At 34.5% G+C, this 22,546-nt stretch overlaps 2 protein-coding genes across 2 annotated transcripts in view; both read left to right on the top strand.

Moving 5' to 3' along the window:
- LOC124454052 overlaps positions 1 to 22,546 on the top strand; it is a 40,633-nt gene that overhangs the window by 2,343 nt on the left and 15,744 nt on the right. The gene's annotated exons all lie outside the window — the stretch shown is intronic.
- LOC124454049 (RNA cytidine acetyltransferase-like) lies at positions 631 to 22,159 on the top strand. The gene is given in 31 exon segments (XM_047004853.1): positions 631 to 855; positions 1,860 to 1,951; positions 2,709 to 2,880; positions 3,599 to 3,721; positions 3,820 to 3,881; positions 4,264 to 4,378; positions 5,626 to 5,733; positions 6,076 to 6,209; positions 6,588 to 6,681; positions 8,024 to 8,122; positions 8,314 to 8,450; positions 8,668 to 8,937; positions 10,016 to 10,112; positions 10,726 to 10,842; positions 11,601 to 11,702; positions 12,343 to 12,417; positions 12,589 to 12,711; positions 12,965 to 13,098; positions 14,381 to 14,429; positions 14,958 to 15,054; positions 15,275 to 15,382; positions 15,994 to 16,107; positions 18,546 to 18,601; positions 18,789 to 18,839; positions 19,501 to 19,534; positions 19,537 to 19,568; positions 19,665 to 19,763; positions 20,035 to 20,108; positions 20,896 to 20,976; positions 21,643 to 21,670; positions 21,787 to 22,159. Coding segments are annotated over 31 exon segments (3,039 nt in total). The 5' UTR covers positions 631 to 747; the 3' UTR covers positions 21,841 to 22,159.

The raw sequence follows: 22,546 nt of genomic DNA, 5'->3' as shown, positions 1-22,546 counted from the left end.
TATGATTTTCCGTACAAAACATGTTGCCCGAGAGCAGAGCGTAAATATTGATAAGAAGATTAAATCCCCTGAAGAGTGAGCAATCACGAAACAGGCTTGTCGAGATGAAATTGTAGTTTTTGTGTATTTTCTTCTTCTTATCAATATATATATATATATATAATCAATTAATACAAATTTACTGAGCATGGTCTGTTTCGATGGAATGGGGAGAGTTATCGTTTGTTTATACAATTTAAGTGACTTATTGGGCCGCCTATACCTGAAACTTGTTTTTGACAGTCTTCATTAAATCGATTTATATCGAGAAATATCTGCATAAAATTTAAAACACATCAATGACTCTAACGCGTAGTCATCTTGACTCAAGCGGTAGTCATTTTTACTCTGATGATGACTACCGCTAAGGTTGTCGAAACGTCAGTCTACATCAATACCAACAGTCCTTCTCAGGACTCTACTAACCAGGACGATCTTCATCCACAAACATGTTACAATACTGCCGGGTCCAAACCATTTACTTTATTAGGGTATATTATTAATATTAGTATAATAATCACGCGTGTACCTCATCCATAAGTTCCCGTGTCGTGTGTACCTATTTTTCAAAACTATGCGACCTCAACATGAAGTACTTCATCTTTAAAAGATTGTCAGCGGTTTGGCACTAATTTTCAAAATTAACTTATTAACAGTTTAAAATGGGTTTATTTGACGGTTTATTTGCGTCCTTCAGTACTGTGTGAAATGGTGTTAAAGAAAATTGACAATAGAATTCGAGTTTTGATTGAAAATGGAGTCCATTTGCGACATCGTTCCATGTTTTTTATTGTTGGAAACAAGGGAAGAGACCAGGTATGACGGTGTTTATAAAACCATGTGCATTTTTAGATGAGTTGGATTGTTTACGTTTTTCGGCAGGCAGGTTTAGTCGAGTGCTTTTAGACAACGCTAGCAACATTGCTCAAGCTCCCTTGGATTAAATCTGCCTGCCAGAAAACGTAAACAATCTACTTCATCCATACACGTAATGCATTCACCAAAAATATTAACACGTGGTCGGTACCTGATGGAACATTTTACACAGTGACAGATTTAGAGTAAGTCAAAATAAATTACTGCAGCACATTTTGGCGTATATTTACGTTTCCAAGCACCTTAGAGACAATTCATTGGCAAAATTATATTCTTTGGAAATTAAAACCAATATTTTTTTCTGTATGTAGTTTGAATTTAAAATTGAGGAGTTATAATTTATTTTGAGGTACACTGGATCTGTCAATGATTTTACTGTGTATTACTATGTAAGTGTTGAGCTTTGTTGTTCTTGCATGAGTGTCACAATTAGTGATAGATAATCGAGGTGAAATTTGAATTTCTGTTTGATGCTGTCTTGGGCAAGCTCATTTCAAATAAACTTTTCTGTCGATCTTTCATTATTCAACTGCTTACCCATGATAAAGGCCTGGTCATTCGACTCGTGACTGCAGTTGTTTATTCCGAGTCAAAAATGGTACACAATATTTTGAAAGCAAAGAAGCTACACATTTCAAGCAAAAATAACATTCACCAAAGCACAAACACATCACTAGGTTTATAATGTTAACTTTTTTTTATCTAATTCTCGCAACGACATAATCAAAAAGACTGTAACTTTTCACAAGAGGCAATAAAGCATCAAAAAATTATATTCATTAAGATCTAAAGTGTGAAGAGCTTGCAAACAGTAAACATTTTGAAAAGAAACATTTACATTAATAAAAGTTCTTAGTCTTGCATTGAAAACAATTTGTGTTATCTTGAATGTCCTTACTAAATTTATTATCAATGCAGTCAAAACACTCCCTTTTCTAATTTAGGTAGTAATCCTTCATCACATGTTGTCAAAAGCAACTGTAAAAGCAAGACCAAATGTTTTATGGTGTTATAAAAAGGAACTTGGGTTTAGCAGGTGAATCCTAAATTCTTACTTTAATGTGAATTTCTTTATCTTATCAGTAATTTCAGCTACATATTGATTGATTACTCTTAAGTTGGAAAGCTTAACTGCAAAGCCCATAGAAACAAGAAAATGTAGTGTCATTTTTAAATTTCCATTTTCCTTGGAAATTTGAATTTCCTTGGAAGAGAATGAAGCAATTACATGTATAAAATTAAAATAATTTCAGTCACAGGAAAAAGAGAATGTAGCAATTACATGTATAAAATTAAAATCATTTCAATCACAGGAAGAAGAGAATGTAGCATATACATGTATAAAATTAAAATCATTTCAATCACAGGAAGAAGAGAATGTAGCAATTACATGTATAAAATTAAAATAATTTCAGTCACAGGAAAAAGAGAATGTAGCAATTACATGTATAAAATTAAAATCATTTCAATCACAGGAAGAAGAGAATGTAGCAATTACATGTATAAAATTAAAATCATTTCAATCACAGGAAGAAGAGAATGTAGCATATACATGTATAAAATTAAAATCATTTCAGTCACAGGAAGAAGAGAATGTAGCAATTACATGTATAAAATTAAAATAATTTCAGTCACAGGAAAAAGAGAATGTAGCAATTACATGTATAAAATTAAAATCATTTCAGTCACAGGAAAAAGAGAATGTAGCAATTACATGTATAAAATTAAAATAATTTCAGTCACAGGAAAAAGAGAATGTAGCAATTACATGTATAAAATTAAAATCATTTCAGTCACAGGAAAAAAAGAATGAAGCAATTACAAAAGAAAATTAAAAGTGGAACGTTGGACTTAAACAAAGATGATCCATTTGAGCTGTTCATATCATCAACAAACATAAGATACTGCTATTACAATGAAACACACAAGATTCTTGGAAATACTTATGGAATGTGTGTATTACAGGTCAGTCGTTCAAAAATACAAAATAAAACAAATTCCGAAGAGGGACATCTCGTTTTCTTGATATTCAAGATATTACAATAGTTTGAAACAAAAGATGGTGTAATATTTCGTCTTTATTCCAAAGACATCATCAGACTTATAGTTTACAATGAAGGCTGCGAAACGTTTATATATTTACAAGCGGAAATGACAGTTATGTAATAAGAGAACTATAAGACTAAACAATCAGGCAGTGTACTTACATTAAAATAGAGATAATTTCTCACAAGCTTTAAGACCACTACAAAACGCAATATGCCACAACTTAATAGTGGTCTTAAAGCTTGCAAGAAATTATCTCTATTTTAATGTAAGTATACTGCCTGATTGTTTAGTCTTATAGTTCTCTTATTACATAACTGTCATTTCCGCTTGTAAATATATAAATGTTTCGCAGCCTGCATTGTAAACTATAAGTCTGATGATGTCTTTGGAATAAAGACGAAATATTACACCATCTTTTGTTTCAAACTCTTGTACTATCTTGAATATCAAGAAAACGAGATGTCCCTCTTCGGAATTTGTTTTATTTTGTATTACTTGAAATTGTCTGCTTGTAGTTCAAAAATGTTTTGTTATCATAAAATATTTCTGCTCATTTACTGATGACTTTTGAATGGCGACGACTTTTAGAGAAAAGCAATCATTTAATCATTCTTTCCTTCTCTTTATGTTGAAGGATTTTGAGGCGCTAACTCCAAATCTTCTTGCTCGGACAATCGAAACAGTTGAGGGCGGTGGTATCATTGTGGTCTTGTTAAGAACTATGACATCACTAAGGCAACTTTACACCTTGACTATGGTTTGTAACTAATGATTTCTTGAAACATTTATCTATTTTAACTTTGTTTTTTTACACAATTCCAATTTCTACATGAAGTTCTTGCTAATTTTCTTAAGGATGTTCACGCTCGATATAGAACAGAATCACATCAAGATGTTGTTGGTCGCTTTAACGAAAGGTATGTTTGATTTTACGTCTTTATTTAAAAAATATTATACACAGTGTGCGAATTAACGGTGTGCAATGTGCAATTTGCACATCGTTTTAGCTAAAATGAAAACAATTGCACATCACTTTTTCAAACGATGCGCAAAAATCAGCAGTTTTAACGAAAAACACTGTCGTAAATCATATGAATTTGTTCACTTTTAAAAGTATTAATTTAGCAATTAGCGCTATATAATAAATAACGTAATATCGATTTGCTTATGCCTCTAAAGAAACACTTTTGTCAAAAAAATTGCACATCGTTTTTTCTTAACTAATTCGCACACTGATTATACATGTATGAATGAAAATTAAACTTGAAAACTTTATTAAATGTGTTTTGTTTGTGACAGGTTTCTTCTGTCGTTGAGCTCCTGTAAACAATGCATGGTGATTGACGACGCTCTCAATGTTTTACCTATAACCTCACAAACACTGAAGATAAGTCCTCTGACACCAATGTCAAAGGTACTGTAACTTAACTTGTTGTAAACAATGCATGGTGATATATGGTTATCTCAATGATTTGCGAATATCTTTGCAACAAGATCAGTCCTTTTGCACTAATGTGTGAGTGTTCTGTAGTTATTGTAGACGATGCATGGTGACTGGGGATTCATTCAAAGTTTTACCTATATTCTTGCAAACACTCAAGATTTGTCTCCTTACACAAATGTCAAAGTTTTGTGCGTAGCTATGGGTGATTGATCTACCTTTCAAAACTTTGCAATTTTTAAAAACTTTTACAACGAATCAATGTAGTTGCAAGTGCATCGTATTGTTTAATATCGGTATATATTTTTTATTTAGCGCTCCAAAGCGATATTTTTTATTTCCAGCAATTGATTGGCCGCCTGAGCGGGCGGCTTTTTACGATATCTTCCCGTGGGCAGAAGGGATTTTTTTCGCAATGTATTTGTTTACGAAGTGAAATATAAATTTTTAAAACTGATTTAAAAGCGATGTAAATTGGTGAACGAGTAGGCAAAGTGTATTCAGATGAAAGTTATCATAGCAAGAGTGAATTTTACTATCCAGACAAAGCGAACTTTGAAGAAAACAATCCAATTTTAAGCGAAACATATTTTTTCGCAATGTATTTGTTTACGAACTGAAATATAAATTTTAAAATTGATTTGAAAGCGATGTAAATTGGTGAACGAGTAGGCAAAGTGTATTCAGATGAAAGTTACGTATCATAGCAAAAGTGAATTTTACTATCAAGACGAAGCGAATTTTTTTTTGAAAACAATCCAATTTTAGTCTCGGCCTTCGACCTCGAGCCATTTTCGAGACCTCGTGAAAATATTTTTTCCGTACGAACCTCCCTACCGGTAAATAACATATTTATACCACGTATAAGATGTTCGAGTGAGTCTAAAACAAAATTAAACAACGTTGAAGTAATTAAACAGCTCATATATTACTACCTTTCTAACTAACAAGTACTAGATGTAGCACTGAGAGTACCTCCTTTGCCTTTGTCAAGATCCTTTATCACATCACGTCCAACGGTTGACAATCCTTGTACACTAGGTACAACGTACACGTGATTTTCGTTCCCTGAAATATTTCTCAACATCGTCGGGTCTTGGACGATGTATTTAACTACTTACCGCTTTTGTAATAGTTTTACATACGTAAATAGGGAATAAAAACAGCATTGTAAACACATTTGTTTGATACTTGTTTTACTGGATATTTTTCATACGTAGGAGGAATCAACAAGTCCGAACGAAGTAGAGTTACGAGAGTTGAAATCTTCATTGGAGGATACACCTCCCGTCGGCGTGATTGTCAATTGTTGCAAGACTCTTGATCAAGTAATTTATTATTTTTGTTTATAACAGTGCACTGATAAAATATTCTTTTTTATCATGCTACCAACATGGCTGAATTGCAAGTCAAGAATTGTATATTCTATAACTTTATATCGCATATCTTTTCTACAGACTTCGATATAATTGAAAAAAATCCACCATTTCCAACTATATTTAACCATGAATTATTAAACACGAATTAAATCGTTTATTTAATTTTCCGAAATTGATGATATTGTGGACTGACTTTAGGAGTTTTTGTTGTAAACGATACACTGTAGCTAAAACGTAGCCATCTTTGAAGAAAAAATTAAAAAAGGAAACACCATTTTTTAATTGTTTCAGGCTAAAGCAGTTTTAAAATTTATTGAAGCGATTTCTGAGAAAACATTAAGAACTACTGTTGCATTAACAGCAGCTCGAGGTCGTGGAAAATCTGCTGCCCTGGGCCTAGCAATGGCGGCTGCTATTGCATTTGGGTAAGCACGAATTTTTGTTACTCAGTTGTTGTGGAACATCTCAGAAATTAACAACGTTAGTCAAATAACAACGTTATCACAACCTTACTACCTACTCTTATTTCACGTGATATGCATGTTTCGCAACACGTACCTTCACTGTATTGTACGGCAAGCGTTCGCTTCCGTTCGAAAGTCGTGTTTTGATTGAATCAGAACCATTTTTGCCGGTCAAATACTTTGCTGTAATGAACAGGCAGTCCATCATGCGTAATTTTACAAAGTGAATGTTAACAAACGTCGCAAAGCAAGGGAGATCTATGCGGATCCGAAGCGGAAGAGGAGATTCATGGATAAAAAGATCTAAATTCAAACTTATTTTTGTCATTTCATTTTAAGGTATTCCAACATATTCGTGTCATCCCCAAGTCCAGAGAACCTTCATACGTTGTTTGAGTTTGTTTTCAAAGGATTTGATGCGTTAGACTACCAGGTACAACTTTTCTCAACATGTACCACCATTCCTGCACGACCTACATACCTAACTGAAAATAACTACCACCATTCCTGCACGACCTACATACCTAACTGAAAATAACTACCACCATTCCTGCACGACCTACATACCTAACTGAAAATAACTACCATCTTTCCTGCACGACCTACATACCTAACTGAAAATAACTACCACCTTTCCTGCACGACCTACATACCTAACTGAAAATAACTACCACCATTCCTGCACGACCTACATACCTAACTGAAAATAACTACCACCTTTCCTGCACGACCTACATAACAGAGAATAAGTTTCACCTAGTTCAAAATTACACCAGTGGAAGCAAAAGAAGATCTCTGTCAGTAAAACATTGTCTCTCAAACACAATGTTTTCCTTCACTAACACGTTCTGCATGTGGTATTTTAAGGCATTAGCCAAACATTTCTTGGTTTAAATAGGCTATTTAATAACAGAGACCTTAAGATGCTTAACGTCGACGTCGACGTTGATTCCGAGTAGAGGACTGGAACGAAGACCCCGTCGACGTCGACGTTGATTCCGAGTAGAGGACTGGAACGAAGACCCCGTCGACGTCGACGTTGATTCCGAGTAGAGGACTGGAACGAAAACCCCGTCGACGGCGACATAAGCAACCATTTAAGGTTAACAACGTGCACCTGTGATTTTAGGCAGGCTATTGCTTAATACACATTAACAAGCTTAAAAATACTCAAATACTGGAGTGATTTATTAACCAAATAGCAGGCAAACATAAATCATACTTATTCTAAGAAAGATAACTATAATTCAACAAAAATATTGCTTCAAATGTCACTTTCCAGATACGACGCCAAACTGCTAATGTTCACGTTGTCGACGTTAGGTGCAGTTTGACAAACGCATGCGCACTTGAAATTTTTTTGCCTATTTACTTCCGTTACCCGTCCTGGACCACTGGCGTCCTAGATCTTAAGGTCTCTAATGTCTCAATTACACGGATTTTTTTGTCACAACAAGTTATTCCTTGAAGGTTTTAATTTCACCATAAAAAACCAAAGATATTGTGTTAACAATAAGTCGACTAAGCTTATTGTGAGTAATGTTTTTAGTGAAACACCCAAATCATATTTTTAATTCTCAACTTAACAAGTATATCATTTAAATCAATATCTGTAAACCTTTCACTCACTGTCCTCCTAACTGTCATGAGCAGCAAAAGATATTGTTTCGAAAAAAGAAAAATTTACATTTTAGTTGCCGTGCCACATCGTATTGAATCTTTCATGGGAAGAATATTACGTATGCACATTAACCATAATGCAAAATTTTGTTTAGGAACATCTAGACTATGAACTGGTACAATCGACGAATCCAGAGTTCAATAAAGCTGTAATAAGGGTGAATGTGTTCAGAGAACACAGACAGACAATTCAGGTTTATATAAACAATATCATTTGATGTAGAATAACAATAGTAAAACCCGAAATAAATAACGTTTTTTGTGTTTGCACTGGCTTATGCAAAGTTGCAAATCTCGTAGACGTTTGCGAGAACTTTTGAGAGGGTGCTCACCTTCGAAAGTAACTCATTATATTTAGTTAAACTTTCCATTATATTGTTTGTAGTACATCCATCCTGGTGATGCTCAGAAGCTGGGTCAAGCCGAATTAGTTGTTGTTGACGAGGCTGCTGCCATACCATTACCGCTGGTCAAAAGTCTTTTTGGACCATATCTGGTTTTTCTCTCCTCTACTATTAACGGGTTTGTGAAATTGCTTATTTTAACTTAAGTGGAGTGAATACAGGCGTAATGTGTGCTGTTGAGATAACCAGACTATCTGGTGATGAAAACCACAGTGTATTCTTCGTCTCAAAAAACGATGATATCGTTAGAAAAATATTTCCATATTCAAGTTGTTTTGGAGTAAGTTTTAATTTGTAACAAAAAGGCAGTCGTTCGTGAAAACGTTCTATTTTAGGTATGAAGGCACTGGAAGATCTTTATCGTTAAAGTTAATTAGTCAGTTACGATCTCAGAATTCAACTTCGGGGACTGGTACCAATGGTAAAAGTGACGACAATAGTGGAAGCTCTAATGGTCGCATACTTTCAGAGATATCACTTAATGAGTCTATACGTTATTCTCCCGATGATTCAGTTGAAGATTGGCTTAATCAGCTACTCTGCCTCGATGCTACAATTGTTCCTAAGTTTTCCTCTGGTTGTCCAGTTCCAGACTCTTGTGATCTGTATCCTTTTATATTTTTATTATTTTTTATAAAATCAAAACGATAATATGCGTGCGCAGATTGGTCTGTTCCTAAGTTTGCATTAGCCTGTGCAACACCGATCTTAGGGGTTGTAGTCAAACGAAAATTTTGTTATGAAAATTATAGTTTCATTGAAGAGAACTTTTAAAATGACAGTGGACTTTCTAAAACAGTTTAGTCTATCTCTTTGCATTCTCAAAATATTGAAGTTTTGTGATGTCCGATTTTGTACTCAAAGTGACGTCACGTTGTATTACGAGAATTTGAATTATTGGGAAGATTTGCTCATTTAATGGACTAGGGATAACGGAGGATTTGAATTATTAGGAAGATTTGCTGATTTAATGGGCTAGGGATAACGGAGGATTTGAATTATTAGGAATATTTGCTGATTTAATGGGCTAGGGATAACGGCTTGAGGAGTATTAAGTCAGTGCGATAACTTGTAGGTAAAGTTGTGTGGTTGTGAAGTTGAGACTGGGTCGAGAGATAGTTACGTAGTTTGGTGACTGTATTTTAGGGTAGTTACGTACATTTGTCTTTCTGACTTACCCATGTTTTTTCATCGGTGCGTATGCCTACGTAATTTTATCGGTTGTATTTTGTTAAGTAACGTTTTTACTAACGTTTTGTTTCACATGGATTTTTGTTGACCTATCACCAAGTAACATACAAACAAGAAATACTCGATTATTTGACGCTTGAGCCCTTCCTGTTCACACTTCATAAACAAACCCGGGTCTAACTCAGGTTTATTTTTTTACGTGTAAACACTGCCAACGCAGGTTTAAACTGGGTTAAACTCAACCCATCTCAAGAGCCAAGTTGAATTTAACTTAGGTTAAACCTGGGTTAGTAGTGTTTACACGCAAGAAAATAAACCTGGGTTAAACTCAACCCATTTCAAGAGCCAAGTTGAATTTAACTTAGGTTAAACCTGGGTTAGTAGTGTTTACACGCAAGAAAATAAATCTGAGTTAAACCCAGATTAGTTTATGTCGTGTTAATAAGGTTTTATCTTATGTTATTGATTTTTAACGTCGAACGTACGCATTAGATATTATGTAAATCGGGACACTCTGTTTTCTTATCACAAAGCATCGGAGATTTTCCTTCAAAGAATTATGTCGCTATACGTTTCTTCTCATTATAAGGTTTGTTATTAATTACCAGTATTTAGGCAGACTGCTGTGGCCTTGCCAGCCCGCAAATTTTGTCCGGCAAATTTTGTCGTGCTATGTAGAGTTTTGTGTGTCTATCTACTGTATAAACAATAGACTAGAAAAGAAATGAATAATAATAATGTCCTGAAATTTATATAGCACGAACAAACCAACGTGCTGGCTGCACAACCAAAACTTGCGTCCTGGCTGCACAACTAAAACTTGCGTGCTGACTGCACAACCAAAACTTGCGTGCTTGCTGCACAACCAAAACTTGCGTGCTGACTGCACAACCAAAACTTGCGTGCTGACTGCACAACCAAAACTTGCGTGCTGACTGCACAACCAAAACTTGCGTGCTTGCTGCACAACCAAAACTTGCGTGCTTGCTGCACAACCAAAACTTGCGTGCTTGCTGCACAACCAAAACTTGCGTGCTTGCTGCACAACCAAAACTTGCGTGCTGGCTGCACAACCAAAACTTGCGTGCTTGCTGCACAACCAAAACTTGCGTGCTGGCTGCACAACCAAAACTAACTATGTATTTATAAGGATTTCAAAGTTTTACAATGCAAATTTCCTATCTTTTTGCACTTGTTCTTAGAATACTCCTAACGATCTACAATTGCTGTCAGATGCCCCTGCTCATCATATATTTTGTTTACTTGGACCTGTTGATGTCGCTAAGAAAACTTTACCGGAAATATTTTGCGTCATCCAGGTAACTGCTTACCACGACGGTTACGTATATCACAACTTAATGATACAGTTAAGGTTTTTTTTGTACTAATTGCTTTTAATGTTTCTGAAGAGTTTGATACTTTTTTTAGAAAACAGAAAACCATAAAATGTTTTCATGATCGTTCTTTCTTCCCCGAATGTTTAAATCCTGACTCTACTGCATATCTTGTTTTGCTATAAGTCGAGTTGTAGTATTTCATCAAGTATCGCGTCGAGCGTTTGGCACGCCTTGTTAAATTGTATTCTGTAGTATCCAGGATTAGAAGCAAGTTTCGCCAATCTTTTGGTTATTTATGGGTTACGGCACACAAGAATTTAAAAAATATGATAATTTGTTGACAGAAAGCGTCAGTAGTATGCTTTAGAAACCGTATCTTTGTGCTTCATTGAAGGCCATGACACACAGGGGGAAAATGTCATTCATAAAATATTCAGTATCAAATTTTAAAATTTTCATCTTGTGCATTGAGATAATACTGCAAAAATGACGCCATCTTATATCGAGAACTTACACAAAGTACCGTCTTGGTAACCAAATATGTCATTTCCTTTTGATGAATGCAACCAAAACCCTTTCCACGGCATTTAAAAAACTCATACGCTGCTTGCATTCCTCACAAGAACATTTTTCTGTTTCAGTTGTAGTTCCCATAAAAAATAATGAACTAGTTGCAATCCACCTTTATGCTAAAGTGTGTTTTGCTATTTCTTTGTGAACAAACACGTTCTTTATTGAAGGTTTGCTTGGAAGGTGAAATATCAAAGAAATCAATAATGAGCAGTTTAGCTCGTGGTAAAAGAGCATCTGGTGATCTGATACCATGGACTATTTCACAACAGGTACCAATGTATTGTATTTACTACAGTATTTCGTAATATAAAAAAAGAAAATAGCTGAGTTGTCAGCATTAGGCTGTGAAAACCAATTTGAGCTCAATCGATGAAATCAGTGAGTTTAAAGTGAGTTTGCAAATCAATCATGAATACATTTTCGAGGAAAAATCAAAACGTTTGTTTCGAATTTGTCTTTTCGCATTATTGTTATTTTGTAAAGAATTAAAAGATGTTTTTCGTATTTGCACTGTCTTAGACAAACGCGAGAAACAGGTGCAAACTATCGACCTTAGGTTTCGGGCTTACCCTGATCTGCTTTCGAGTTCTCCCAAAGTTCTTAAGTACAATCAAGTCATTCTGTAGCTCAATTTTTGCAGCCTTTCAGTACGAATGCACGAAGCGGAAGTAACACATTGTTATTTTTGCCTACAAAGCTCAAATTACCTTGATCATCGAGTGTAAATATTTCTATTAGTTTTCTTTTTGAAATCAACCATGGCTCAATATAAATTTCAAAATGTGCTTACAAAATGAATGTTTTGATGACCTGTTTGAACACAAAGCGACTATAAGATTTCCTGCCGTAGATTTTTTTCTAGCTAACGACACGTAGACATTAAATGCCTTAATGTGATCTCTCTCTCAGTTTAATGACAACGAGTTTCCAAGTCTCTCTGGTGGGAGAATTGTTCGCATTGCCACCCATCCAGATTATCAAGGAGTGAGTATATCGTTCAGTGTTTAGAGGGAATGTTGTTGTTGTTTTTGACTAGTTATGCCTGGTTATACGTAAAGATGTATAGTTTAACGAATCATATAATCAATTCACTTTGTCATTTTACGTAACTACAGCATTTTCACTATCAGGTCAATATAATTCTATCTTTATTAGATGGGTTACGGTAGGCGAGCAGTACTCCAACTTATTCAATATTACGAGGGCAAGATAGCAAATCTTTCTGAAGATATTTTACCTTCTCAAGATCAAGAAATACACTCCACTGAATTCAGTGAGGTTAGATAGATATACATGGCGAAAGGCAATGTATCTTTTATTTGAGCTGTGTGTACGGTCGCTAAGGTGCTGAAATACGCAGCTCAATGATTGATTTGAAATTAAGTACACTGACTTTTTTCATCAAATATATTTTATTTTGTTCCAATGTTGTTTTCATCGATTTTCTATATTAAATATAAAGCGTGACAGCCTTGGTGAAGTTCTAAAAGTTTCTGTTATGATATCAGTCTGCTGTGTTTTTATTTTATAGTCTGGTGATCTTTTAAAAGAGACGATTTCACCACGTCATAATTTACCACCATTGCTGTTGAAGCTAACTGAACGCAAAGCAGAGAAATTAGACTATCTTGGTGTCTCCTTTGGACTTACCAACGATCTTCTAAGGTTACATATTCATTGTTATCACGTAGCACCATTATAATCATGAAATTTATTTGTGCAAAGTCGTATCCATAGATGCGTGTTCGTGTTTATATTGGCAAGCTAATAAATAGTGTTAATATTGGCAAGCTAATAAATAGTGTTAATATTGGCAAGCTAATAAATAGTGTTAATATTGGCAAGCTAATAAATAGTGTTAATATTGGCAAGCTAATAAATAGTGTTAATATTGGCAAGCTAATAAATAGTGTTAATATTGGCAAGCTAATAAATAGTGTTAATATTGGCAAGCTTAATAAATAGTGTTAATATTGGCGCTCAATAATTAGTGTAATATTGGCAAGCTAATAAATAGTGTTAATATTGGCAAGCTAATAAATAGTGTTAATATTGGCAAGCTAATAAATAGTTAATATTGGCGCCAATAAATAGTGCCAATATCAAGCTAATAAACAGTGTTAATATTGGCGCTAACAAATAGTGTTAATATTGGCAAGCTAATGGTGTAATGAAATAGTCTTACTACGCGCTCAATAAATAGTCTTAATATTGGCAAGCTAATAAATAGTGCCATATGCAAGCTAATAATTGAAGTTAATATTGGCAAGCTAATGGTGTAATGAAATAGTCTTACTATTGGCAAGCTAATAAATAGTCTTAATATTGGCAAGCTAATAATTAGTGTAATATTGGCAAGCTAATAAATAGTGTTAATATTGGCAAGCTAATAATTATAATACTGGCAAGCTAATGGTGTAATGAAATAGTCTTACTATTGGCAAGCTAATAATTAGTGTTAATATTGGCAAGCTAATAAATAGTGTTAATATTGGCAAGCTAATAATTAGTGTTAATATTGGCAAGCTAATGGTGTAATGAAATAGTGTTAATATTGGCAAGCTAATAAATAGTGTTAATATTGGCAAGCTAATGGTGTAATGAAATAGTGTTAATATTGGCAAGCTAATAAATAGTGTTAATATTGGCAAGCTAACGTTAAGGTATTCACATGACGATTGCAACGTACGCGTGTTTTAGTTACAACTCTTGTGTCTGAGACACTATTAAATGTACAATTTTGTAGGGCAGAAATAATCAAACACGTTGTGTTTAGTGATTACAGTGATTACGAATTATAAGGCCTTATTACGTCAGCAATTATCCTTATAAGGCCTTATTACGTCAGCAATTATCCTTATTTATATGAAGTCATTTTTTATTGCCTCCTTGATTGTTACATCTTGCCTTTACTTTTATTCGCCTAAAATGTACGTTTTTATTTTAGATTTTGGAAAAAATCTTTGTTCGTTCCAGTTTATATGAGGCAGACTGCCGTAAGTGTAAACTTTCTTCTTTTGGCCGCCATGAAAAATGAATGAAGGACTGTTTGCAGCCATAATGTTGGATGTCTTGTGTATAAAATATATGTCACATGTCAAAACTTGCATTTATAATGACTTCCGTTTGTAGCCATAGTTACGGTGACGTTTGCATTCGTCGTGCAGTATTGCACTATGGGAACTTTTGCATTGGTCACTTTATTTCATTTTGTAGAAGAGTTTGTATTTCAAAGTCGCCAGTGTGCTTTAACTTACACAAGCAAGCAATGAATGTGGTTACTTTATTTATATTCATTATCTTATTTTTGACAAATAACTACGACAATACTCTGCTTTTGGCCCTAGGAGATGTTCGGCGGGGCTAACTATGTATGCTTTGGCCTACATGGGTGTGGGCAAAACGTTTCATCCATTACTTTGTTTTAATATTTTCGACGTTTCTTTTAAGTTTCCGTCTTTAAAGTATGGTGTTAGGAAGAGGTTGAAAATTTTATTCAAAATTTGATTCATTGTGTGATTTAGAACGAACTTACTGGAGAGCATTCGTGTATCATGTTACGAAATCTAAATCACGTGGATGAAAATAACGTTTCTAATTGGTTAAAAGAATTTTGGGCTGGTTAGTTTGTTAAAAATGTATCGTCAGTTTTGATGATGTGTCTAGTTTACCAAAAAGAGTAAATTTGAGTAAATGGTACACGTTAATGACTTTGTCTTCAAATACCACAAATTTTACCAATTTTCGTCAACTTTCCTTAGTTTACATCATTTAATGTGCACTTGACTTGACTATACTGTCTTCTATACTTAAACATTAAGACATCGCTATTTGTCTTTAGATTTCCGTCGACGCTTTCTATCCTTGCTTTCGTATCAGTTTGGCAAGTTTTCATCGACACTGAGTTTAAGTGTTTTACAAAATAAAGTGTTTGAGTCAAACAAATTTGGTAAGTGGTTGTGTTCAGCTGCTCTGGGGGTAACGTCTGTATTCTAAGAACTCGCTCACACTCTCACTCAAAAAGAGCGACACAGGAATTGCGTTACCACTGTTCAATGTAAAACCCAAGTTCGCATTAATGGTAATATTATTGCTAAAATATTTCAAATCAAGCAAACATTACAGTAAAAATACCATCTTTCAATGAGTTGATTCTGAAGCCGCACTCACTGAGTATGAACATGGGAAGCTATTAGAATACTATCACTAGTGTTTAAATGAAGTAGGTTGAGTAAATTTAGTGAGTGATGTTCAACAACTCTGAGTCTAATTGTTTTTACAAAATAGAGTATTTAAGTCGAATAAATGTGGTTAGTGATACTATGATTATTGGCGAAAATTCAATTGGTTCAGTCGTACATACTTCTTAATGTAAATCCTCCGATGGGTAGATAATGTTAACTCGCGCTCAGCGATTTTTCAGTGTTTATGCAATAACTTTACACTTAATGGATCTTTAATGTTTCCAAAGTCTCTACAACATTTCACTTTTTCACGTCTCTTTACATGTCTTCGCAATGCTATTAAAAACTTGAGATTCATTATAATTGTATGTTATAGATCTAAAGCAAGAAGAGCTCTACAGTGTTTTTACGAAGTATGATTTAAAACGACTGGATATGTATTCAAAGAATTTAGCTGACTACCATCTTATCACGGATTTACTTCCTGCAGGTAACAAGTCGTAGACCTTTGTTATAGCACGATTGCGTTAAACTGTTGGACTAAAATACATGGAACGCTACCTGAAGCAAATAATTGAAGCCAAACCTTACACCCAGACACGCGAGATTACACCCCCAGACACGCGTGTTTAGTGTTTCGAGATTCTCTCGCGGGTGAAATTGATTGGACTACAAACGTGTGTCTGGGTGTAAGATTTGGCTTCAAGAAATTGAGGGTTTTCTATTACAGGTAGCGTTCCATGTATTTTAGTTCAATGCGTTAAACTGTTGTCGCACTTGTGTTATTCTGCACAAAAATAACTTTTTAATTTGTGTCATAAATTCAAAATAATTTAAATTCTATTTACGTAATTATTCAGAATATTGCCAATGGTGCATCGTATGGCTGATAGGATCGTAGAATATCGACATCTTATATACGATTTTTGACTTATATACGCTGGTCAAATATTTTTAAGAAGTAATTTGTGCTGAATTAGAAATTTTGTGTTCGTCACTGTGGGAGTAATGATATACAGCCCCAACTTGAAATAGTTCATATCTGACGTCACATTAAGATTAAATAATTACATTTAGGTTTTACTTTAGAGTGGCTCCTTAGAAATTTACCTATCATAAGTCTGCACTTACAATCCACCTTTCCAACGGTAAACACACATGTCAAAAATACGAGATCAAATTACAAAATTCGGACAATCAAATGGTCGGACATAGTATTGTTTATGTATAATAGTGGCAATAAAATAGAAAGAAGATGTAACAAAGTTTTGAATGAGCTGGATATGCGTTAGTCAAAACAAGCTTAAAGAAAACAAAGAGCTTGTTTTCGTTAAGCTGTTTGTTTTTGTTTGCAAAAGCAAACAAAAACAAAAATATATGATTGAAAACTTGCTCAGCGCATCTACAAGCACCAATTTTAGAGCTCGCTCTGTCACAAATTAATAAGCCCTTACTAACAGAGCGCGAGGTCTTTTTGTAGACGGAGCCCGTGAGATTATTAATTGAGAATTAATCTGAGCACCCCTCGTCAAATCCACCAACTCATGGCAACGACATACTGGATCCACTAGTAGCGATTGTGGAGTAAATAGCTCGCTTAGTCACAAATTTTCAAATAAATCATCTGCGCATGCGGCGTCTGCTTGAGCATGCAAAGTCGACTTGATCAGCTGCCCATGTTCATGGTCATGCTAACAAACAACTGCATCTACTAGCACCGATTTTGAAGTAATTACCATGCTTAGTAACAATTTCATAGAGAAATCATCTGCGCATGCGCTCGAGTATGCGCAGTCCACTCGAATAGTTGTTCATAGTCATGGCAACGACTAGCCATATGTATTTGCACTACATTTGGGGCAGTTAGCTAACTTAGTCACAAACTATTGAAGAAATCATCTGCGCTTGCGCAGTAGTGACTTTAATAATACCACAACTTTCGTAAGGCCTTTAAATTTATGTATATAAATGTAAAGCTAAATATATGGATAGTAGATGTCAACTAGCAGTGGAAGCTGGGTGCGATATGTATGCAGTGGCTTAGGGGTCCAGACGTTTCGGGTCGCGACCGCACTCTCCCTGCGTACCCCGAGCAAAGCCTATCGCAGGTGATCTCGGGGTCTGATGGGCGGAAGCTTGCTATTGACATCCCCAAGTAGGATAGCGTGGAAGGGGCCGAAATCTCCTACCGAAACGTTAACATGCGGCGTTCTAGTGCCTTACGCTGAAGAAGGTATCGGGAAGCATGGACCGAAAACGGGGTTTTTTGCTTTCGAATTTTATCTTTTTTGTTTACAAAAGTGCTTCTTATAATAGAAACTAGTACATCCAAGGATACTGCAAAGGTTCAATGAACTTCTGCCATTTTGACTTATAATTTACACCAACTCTAAACATGTTTACACGTTTTTTACTTGTTACTTTTTTGCAATGTAACTTTCTAATAACTCTCTCGTGATGAAGGGGAGCCTCTTTATACAATATAAATAATAATAAATAATAATTAGAATCAAACTCACAAATGCCTCAAAACTCACAAGCATTACCTAACCATTTTATTGCCATTATTCTACATAAACAATACTATGTCCGACCACTTGATTGTCCGAATTTTGTAATTTGATCTCGTATTTTGTGGCGCGTGTGTCTAGTATGGGGAAGGTGGATTATTTCATTTGGTGGAGTAGAAATGGAATAATAATTGTAAACTGATTTTTCTGCAAAATTATTTTACTTGTGGCGTGCTCATTCCCAAAAAGGACCAGGTTGACGACATTTTATTAATCAGTTCTTGTAAACATGTGTTATTATCGGGCAATTTGGAGATTTTATTTGTGCCCTGTTCTTATGATCTCATTCTAGGATGACTTTTTCAATATCATGTTAATCTGAAAAGTTTTATTTTTATTGTGATTTTCTTATTTACAGTTGCGAGACTGTTCTTCCTGCAGAAGATGAATTTCCATCTTTCTGGAGTACAATGTAAGTTTAAATGACCTTGTTATCTTATTTGAATCCTTAAAATAGTTTTTGTCACAATTGTGCGTTCGATACGATTGCGATTTGAAATTGTTCATAATGTCAACGATTTCTTTTACAATCTGAACATAATTACATTTTTGGTGATCTTTGTTATTGAATTCTTTAATTTGCTAAATTCTTTATCGCAAGGCCATCATGATGGGTATTGGTCTCCAACACAAGACCATGGAAGACCTTGAGGTGAATATTAAAGAAGTTTTGTATAAGACTTGATACCACGAACTGCAGTTTATTATATATTACCAAGTCTGCTTTCTCCTGACCAAACTGCTTCAGCGTGCTCCAAATGTTTCAGTTATTTAAGCATATGGTGTTTGAACGGGTCAGCGTGTATCTAGTGAAAAAAATTACCATTTTCAAGAATTTTTGTGTTAGACTTCTTATCATAAGTTTTACTGCGTGAAATTTATATGCGACTTTACTCCTCAGTGATGATGTATGTACTGTCATTAAAAATAACACATGATTTTTAGACATTAAAACTTCTGAATGAATTTTTCAAGTGTAATTTGACTTAAAATCATCGTGTAGTAAAGTTTCTGTAATGTATTTCAATAATGTATTACGGATTATGAGTTTAGTGTATGCATGGCCATCAATCGCCACTCAATTGGGGATGCGTCGTGGAATTGTTTTAAAAGAGAATAGCGAGTTATAGCAGAATGTATAAATATGGTATTGTCACTCCCCTTCACCCCACCCAAATAACCTATGAGTGACGTCAATGAGTTTCTAGTCGGCTAAGGAAAAATCTTTCGTCAATAATTTTTCCAAATTGTACTCGAAATCGTAATATTACATTACGTTCATTTTATTTTTTGATCTTGAATTATTGTTTTAGAAAGAATTAAAGCTTCCTGTCAGCCAACTTCTTGGTCTTTTAGTCGAATCATGAGAAAGGTCGTTAAGGTAACATGTTTGGTAGTTGGCATTAAAATCAGCATATTTTATTTATATTATGTGTTTTATTTTTGATACTATCAACTTTTTCCATCAATATTTTAGAATTTCACTGAAATTGTGGAGTTAGCTGTTGACAGTGAGCTGTCGACGAGCAGAGAAGTTATTATGGAACCTTTAAGAAAAGATTTAAATGAAGAACTTGTGAGTTGTATTTTTTTTGTGAATTTTTGATTTCTAAACATCTGCGTACATATGTTAGGCGTTTTCAATCGTAGTTGTTCGTTTCTTTCGCTTAAATGACGAAGTTCTAGCTTTTTTTAATTGTTGATGCTGCTGTCATTATTCTCTTATCCCCTTTGAAAAATTTATGATAAAAAATATGGTTATGCATGATGGGTTTTTTTTTGTAAGTACATTGTAAGAAAACAAACTTAGCAGTAATTTAACGTTCTTTAAAAATGTTCCGTTTTAGGAGGAATTAGCTGACGAAATAAAGCAAAAACACAAGGAGAAAACGGAAATTTTACAGAAGATGGATTTGAGCCAGTGAGATATTGATATTATGACCACTCTTTCGTCTTATTAATTGTTTCTTTGTGTATGAATGGTTGCTTCGTGTAGCTATTTCGCCTCATTTTGGGTTTATTGGTGATAAAGATATTTTCTCTGACTATTCTTTTCTCTGTTTATCCGTTAAAGAGAAACATTTGCAATGGCCATTTTCCCATTTTCATAAGCGAAATAAAGAAATGGTGCTTTGCAAAGTCCCTGGTGTTTTACCTCCCCGGTTCCTGTTCTGGCTAAAAATACTCTGGCTTCTCTAGGAATGCTGCGGCTTTTGCTTAAAAAACTTCGGCTCCTTCTAAAAATACTCCTGCTTCTGCTAAGAAAGCTTCGACTCCTGTTAAACATTCACCCAACAAGCAGTACTTGCTGTTTTGTTTTTATTCTTTTGCATTTTTGTGTAATTCCTGTATTTCAAACGATTCCAATTGTGGAAATCTATGTGTACTTACAACTGCCACCATGTTTTTTTTTAATTGAAAAGAAGCTTGTTTGGCTTACACTGCTTTTTAACCAATCAGGTTACAGTATTTACAGTGCAATTGCACTTTTCTACAGTGCAATTGCACTTTTCTACAGTGCAGTTACACATTTTCACATTGCAATTACACATAAACTGCTCTGCAATGAACCAATCAAAGTTGAGAAATATTTTAGGGAATATTATTATTTTATTAAGTACATAATATTAAAACAGAAAAACGACAAACAATTATCAAACTTTATGTTTTGTATGCATGCGTAAATGTAAATATATGATCTACCTTAGGTACGCCATCGCAGGAAAGGATGACGAATGGAAACAGGCCTTGAAGACTAAAACATCAACTTCAATGATAAGTATCTCAAGGTTAGCCACATTGTTTGTACATTTTTATGTTATTTACCGGCTTTGAGGTCCGTACCGAAGAAGTATTTACACGACGTCTGACGCTTTTGAGGCCGTGTGAAAATATTTTTTAAGTACGGACCGAGCTAAACGATAAACAACACAGTTGTTTTTTTGTTTTTATTGTGAAGAAATGTGCGTTGTAAAATGGCATTTAAAACGAGTTTTGAAAAATCATCACCATGAGTCTATCCTTTTGTGCAAGATTCAAGTGTCTTAACTAAGAATTTGTTCATTTTTTTGTGAAAGAAAAAGGAAGCTTTCTTCACGAGCCTATCTTTGGCCATTATATGTCTTAACATGAAATATATTTTTCTCTATAAAATTGCTTTTCAACGTTGAAACTCATGTTGAAGGCCATTGTTTGTATATTTTGCAACTTAACAATTCAGTGCAAGGTTCGACAGCAGTTCCTGTAGTGTACCTACATGAAGGTTGTGCTGCGTTGCTCATGAATTGTCCTTACGAAATACGTATCATATGATATCCATGTTATTTCATAATAATTTAAACAATTTTGATTTCTGTTTGCGCGGTTTGTATTATTGTTCGCGTCTTGTGTTATTCGTATTTTAATAACAACGAAAATTTTCCTGTTGGAATTTAATCAAACTTTATCTTTTTTAGTGACAAACCATCAAAACGCAAATCTTCGGTATGGAAACTCTCAAAAACCGGATAAAACATTTTAGTATTTTGTTGTTGACTTCTTATGCTAACATTTTAGTTGTTGTCAATACCAAATAAGGCTTTTTCATAACTTCTGTTCAGGATATAGAACAGTCACCGAATTTGAAAAGAAAAAAAGCGAACGATAAAAAATAAAAGGGAAAAAGGACAAAAGAATGGCAGTTGATTTAAGCAAGATTCAATGAGGCTTTAAGGTGGAATGAAGACGAAAACGGGATGTGGACTTCTGCAATGGAATAGAGAAGTAGAATTTGTGATGAAAATTTTCCTATTTCTTTTTGCTTCATTATTTTGTAAATTTATCTCATGAGTTTTCTCAAAATTTGTTTTGTGTGCTCAGAATTGTTAAATTGATACTAATAGGCAGAAAACGTTATAAGGGGTGTTAGGGTTTGTGTATTATTTCACTATCGCAAAGTATCTAAGATATTCATTGCACAATGTGTAAGCTTGATTTTCCTTTGATTCAATTTCCTTTGCATGCAAGTTGGATAAAAAGTGCCCGAGTGTCACATTTTTTATTCAACATTTTTTTTTCATCGTTCTCATGTGAGAACTGCAAACAGGGTAGGGTACCTTTTTCTATAAATCTGTTCGTTATGGCTGAAAATGCTTACCCACTAGACATGACGCAAGAGCGTTTTTATTTGTTCAACATGTATTCTACAAATTAGTACGTCAAAAAATTAAGATTTCGGATTTAAGATTAGTCACCACATCATCACGCACAGCAGTTACGCACGATAATAATGTCAGATTTCGGATTTAAGATTAATCACCACATCATCGTGCACAGCAGTTACGTTACAATCTGCGCAAGATGGTAATCTAAGACTGCCAA

Source organism: Xenia sp. Carnegie-2017, unplaced genomic scaffold (assembly GCF_021976095.1).
Source record: "Xenia sp. Carnegie-2017 unplaced genomic scaffold, XeniaSp_v1 HiC_scaffold_3, whole genome shotgun sequence".
NCBI lineage: Eukaryota > Metazoa > Cnidaria > Anthozoa > Malacalcyonacea > Xeniidae > Xenia > Xenia sp. Carnegie-2017.
The sequence above is the reverse complement of the archived record's forward strand: the minus strand, read 5'-3'. Positions and strand labels throughout refer to the sequence as shown.